Source organism: Lactuca sativa, chromosome 6 (genome assembly GCF_002870075.4).
Source record: "Lactuca sativa cultivar Salinas chromosome 6, Lsat_Salinas_v11, whole genome shotgun sequence".
Taxonomy (NCBI): Eukaryota; Viridiplantae; Streptophyta; class Magnoliopsida; order Asterales; family Asteraceae; genus Lactuca; species Lactuca sativa.
The window spans coordinates 95,198,088-95,202,500 of record NC_056628.2 but is presented as its reverse complement, the minus strand read 5'-3'; the positions used below and the strand labels follow the sequence as shown (position 1 = coordinate 95,202,500).

Genomic DNA, 4,413 nt, shown 5'->3' with positions numbered 1-4,413 from the left:
AATTGTTTGAAATGTATTTATAATCAATGTTTTTCAACATTTAAATTAAATAATTATAGAAGATTACCTTATTCAATATAGGCTTGCAAGTTGCAAGATTGTATCATGTAGAATCTTAATTTGAAACAGACGACGAACACTAATTTTCTAAGTTATTTGACACATTTTAAAGTTTTTTTTTTTTTTTTTTTTTGGCTGCAGTAAAATGAGGAAGACGGGATTAGATCGTTCGCTTTGTAATGTATGCGACATTTTATCCTCCTTGCTTCAAAGGCATCCTTACAAAATTGGTCTCTATGTGCATAATAACAGTTTTTGTTAGCCTTTGATAACAAAAAAGAATGTAAAGTCATATATTTCAGCACCGAAAGTCTTTGGTCTGTCAAGTTGTGTAGGAATTAAGAAATATGTTGATCATCAAGTGGTTGAGTGGTTCAATGTAGACAAAAAGTGTACTTACTTTCTTACCATTGTGTATGATCTTGACAGAATGGAGATTGGTTGTTGTTAGTTGATATCATTGGATAAAAAAAATCAAAAGAAAAAAAAAATGTGCAAGTAAGTTTCGACTTCGGATGTCGTAACATGGGTGTGAATTTGTATATTCAAAGTCATTTCCTATCATGGGGCAAGGGAGAGAACGAAAGGTGGGGCTGAAAAAAAGGATGCAAGCAATGGCTGTAAGCGTCATCATATTGACTTCTCTCTTTTTCAACATATTTTCTCAAAATTTTCTGAAAACGTCAATTCATCATGCTTGCATATTCCAAGATTCAATTCATCATAGATTCTTATTCAAAAACGGGATATGCATTTGCATAAACAATGGCCACAAATCCATTGGTATCCGGTGATCTCTCACTTCAAAAAGGGCCAACAGGAAACAACAAGTCTTTGTCCTTAAAAAACCCGCCTACGGATTCCGATCAGCAGCATTGGTTGTTTGAGAGCAGAGGAACGTACGGAATCGGAAACGCGTATCATGATAAAAACGACCGTGAAACTGGAACCAAATTGGCTAAATTCTTGGACAAACCATGGAAACCTCTCACCCGCAAAACTCAAGTCCCCCCTAGCGTTCTTAGCCCGTATCGGTTCCTTGTTGCCATTAGATTGGTAGTGCAATTCTTATTTCTATCGTGGAGATTACAAAACCCTAATTTTGAAGCGATGTGGTTGTGGGCGATTTCGATTTCATGTGAGATTTGGTTTGCGTTTTCGTGGTTGTTGGATCAGTTACCCAAGTTAAATCCGATAAACCGGGCTACGGATTTGGTGGCTTTGAAGGATAAGTTTGAGAGCAAGTCTGCGGAGAACCCAAGTGGCCGGTCGGATTTACCGGGAATAGATGTGTTTATCTCGACTGCGGACCCTGATAAGGAACCGCCTTTGGTTACTGCGAATACTATTTTGTCTATTCTCGCGGTTGAGTGGCCTATCGAGAAGGTTTCTGTTTATATCTCGGACGATGGTGGTGCCATTCTAACGTTTGAAGCAATGGCTGAGGCAGTCGATTTCGGTCATGTATGTGAAATCAAAGCGGGTAAACATATATACGATTAAAATTTTCAAATATAACGTAAAATCAAGATATTGTATTTTATTTATTTTATAGTGTTGTTTATTTATTAAATTAGTGTTATTGAGCATCCACGAAATACAGATTGAACCGTTTAATACGATTGGCTATTTTTCATAATGTGATCAACCCAATTGAATTAAATGCCACATCATTTGCAACTATGAGGCATTGTCGATATGCCGTCCTCAAGATAACAACTAACAAAAATTTGTCTAAATATGCAGCTATGGGTACCCTTTTGTCGAAAACACAACATCGAACCTAGGAACCCCGAAAGTTATTTCACACAGAAAATAGATCACACAAAAAATAAAAAACGGGCTGATTTTGTGAAGGATCATCGTTGGATGAAGCGAGAATATGACGAGTTCAAAGTGAGAATAAATGGTCTTCCTGATGTCATACGGAAGCGTTGTGAAAGGTACAATCACAGAGAAATGAAGGAGAAGAAGAATGATAGTTCAGGATTAGGAGAGGCTGCTAAAGCAACTTGGATGGCAGATGGTACCCATTGGCCAGGTACGTGGTTCACCCCAACAACAGATCACAAAAAAGGTGACCATGCAGGAATTATTCAGGTAAACTCATTTTGGACTTCAAATATATTGTCTAGCACATGTGAGGAATTGATAAAGTCCCACATTTGGTAGATGTCGTTCATTGCTTTAATTATATATGTTGGGAGTATAAATCTTGACATTTTTTGGTGACAAAATCAAAGACTCTAGATATCTAACAAACTCTTTGAAATAAAATCTTGAATTTGAATCTGTCTACATAGTTGATGAGCAGGGTGCCAGAAAATGATCCGGTGATGGGGAAGGACAATGAAGGAAAACTTGACTTTACGGGTGTGGACATTAGGCTTCCAATGTTTGTGTATGTCTCGCGTGAAAAACGTCCTGGTTATGACCATCAGAAGAAGGCTGGAGCCATGAACGCATTGGTTAGGTCATCGGCTATACTCTCTAATGGACCTTTCATTCTTAACTTGGATTGTGATCATTATATATATAACACCATGGCTATAAGGGAAGGTATGTGTTTTATGTTGGATCGCGGGGGTGATCGTGTTTGCTACATACAGTTTCCGCAAAGGTTTGAAGGGATCGATCCTTCAGATAGATATGCAAACCACAACACAGTGTTTTTCGATGGTGTGATCTTTTTCTCCTTTTTAGTTTATTATAAAGAATCCTTTGGCCCATAAATATTTACATTATAGCTTATATGTGTTTTTCACATGATTAGGGAATATGAGAGCACTGGATGGTTTACAAGGTCCGGTATACGTAGGAACTGGTTGTATGTTTCGACGGTATGCACTCTATGGGTTTAGTCCACCTCGAGCAATTGAATACCGTGGAATTGTGGGCCAGAAAAAGAAACCGGCAGCTACACTCTCTCCAGGCCGCTCATTACAGGCAGTGCGTGATCAAGACCATGATCTTGATACCTCAAAAGAAGAGCATCCTGATTTAAGCCTCCCCAAAAAATTTGGAAATTCAAACATGTTCGTTGACTCTATAGCAGTCGCTGAGTATCAAGGGCGACCACTTGCGGATCATGTGTCTGTTAAAAATGGTCGTCCTGCAGGTGCACTACTTGCTCCTCGCCCTCCACTGGATGCACTTACTGTAGCTGAGGCTATAACTGTTATTTCTTGCTGGTAAATGCTCCCTTCTCTCCTTAATTAGGGCTCTTTTGAATAGAAAATCAAAGACTCTACATATCTAACGGTTTATGCTTTGCCAATAGGTATGAAGAGAATACAGAATGGGGAGATCGGATAGGGTGGATCTACGGGTCTGTAACAGAGGATGTGGTTACAGGTTATAGAATGCACAATCGTGGGTGGCGATCTGTCTACTGCATAACAAAGCGAGACGCGTTTCGTGGGACAGCACCTATCAACATGACTGACCGGTTGCATCAAGTGCTCCGTTGGGCCACGGGTTCGGTTGAGATATTTTTCTCGAAAAACAATGCGTTTTTAGCGAGCTCACGTCTCAAGTTCCTACAAAGAATAGCGTATATCAACGTTGGCATGTACCCTTTCACATCTATATTCCTGGTTGCCTACTTATTCCTCCCAGCACTCTGCATGCTCACAGGGCAATTCATCGTGCCAAACATTGATGCCACATTTCTAACCTATCTCCTTATCATGACTATCACACTTGCTCTCATCTCTCTTCTTGAAGTAAAATGGTCTGGAATAGCCTTAGAGGAATGGTGGCGAAATGAGCAGTTTTGGGCCATTGGTGGCTCAAGTGCTCACCTGGGTGCTGTCATCCAAGGGCTGCTAAAAGTCATAGCTGGAATCGAAATTTCATTCACTCTGACTTCAAAATCGGCAGCTGAAGATGATGACGATATATACGCTGATTTATACGTTGTGAAATGGTCAAGTCTGTTTGTAATGCCACTCACCATTTGCATTACCAACATTGTCGCCCTTATTATGGGGACTGCGAGGACGCTTTTTAGTGTGATTCCTCAATGGAATAAGCTTTTTGGTGGAACTTTTTTTAGCTTTTGGGTGTTGGCTCATATGTATCCGTTTATGAAAGGGCTGATGGGTAGAAGAGGAAAGGTGACTACTATACTTTATGTTTGGGCAGGGCTGTTGTCCATTACTGTTTCTTTGCTTTGGATTACTATCAGTCCCCCAGACGACCTTGGTAAAATCTAGGATTTGCAGCTTTTGAAAGGATTATTATTGTAAGTATATATATATATATTAGTGGTAGTCTTTTTATCTTAATGGTTAGTAGTTTCACAAGTGTATTACAATCCAGTTATTAGATTAATAGATATATTACTGGTGA

The 4,413-nt window shown here is 39.3% G+C and overlaps 1 protein-coding gene across 1 annotated transcript; it reads left to right on the top strand.

Annotated features, from left to right (window-relative positions):
* The first annotated feature begins 288 nt into the window (after positions 1 to 288).
* Positions 289 to 4,413, top strand: LOC111884342 (cellulose synthase-like protein D1). Its single transcript, XM_023880647.3, has 5 exons — positions 289 to 1,524; positions 1,807 to 2,160; positions 2,364 to 2,739; positions 2,834 to 3,251; positions 3,341 to 4,413. Exons 1-5 carry the CDS (start codon positions 826 to 828, stop codon positions 4,275 to 4,277), a joined length of 2,784 nt encoding a protein of 927 aa, XP_023736415.1. The 5' UTR covers positions 289 to 825; the 3' UTR covers positions 4,278 to 4,413.

What these genes read in the sequence shown, in the direction of transcription:
- LOC111884342 (XM_023880647.3), top strand. Translation starts at nt 826, where the DNA reads ATGGCCACAAATCCATTGGTATCCGGTGATCTCTCACTTCAAAAAGGG. An exon ending in ACCATGCAGGAATTATTCAG is followed by an intron (nt 2,161 to 2,363) that starts GTAAACTCATTT and finishes CTGTCTACATAG; the next exon opens with TTGATGAGCAGGGTGCCAGA. An exon ending in ATAACTGTTATTTCTTGCTG is followed by an intron (nt 3,252 to 3,340) that starts GTAAATGCTCCC and finishes CTTTGCCAATAG; the next exon opens with GTATGAAGAGAATACAGAAT.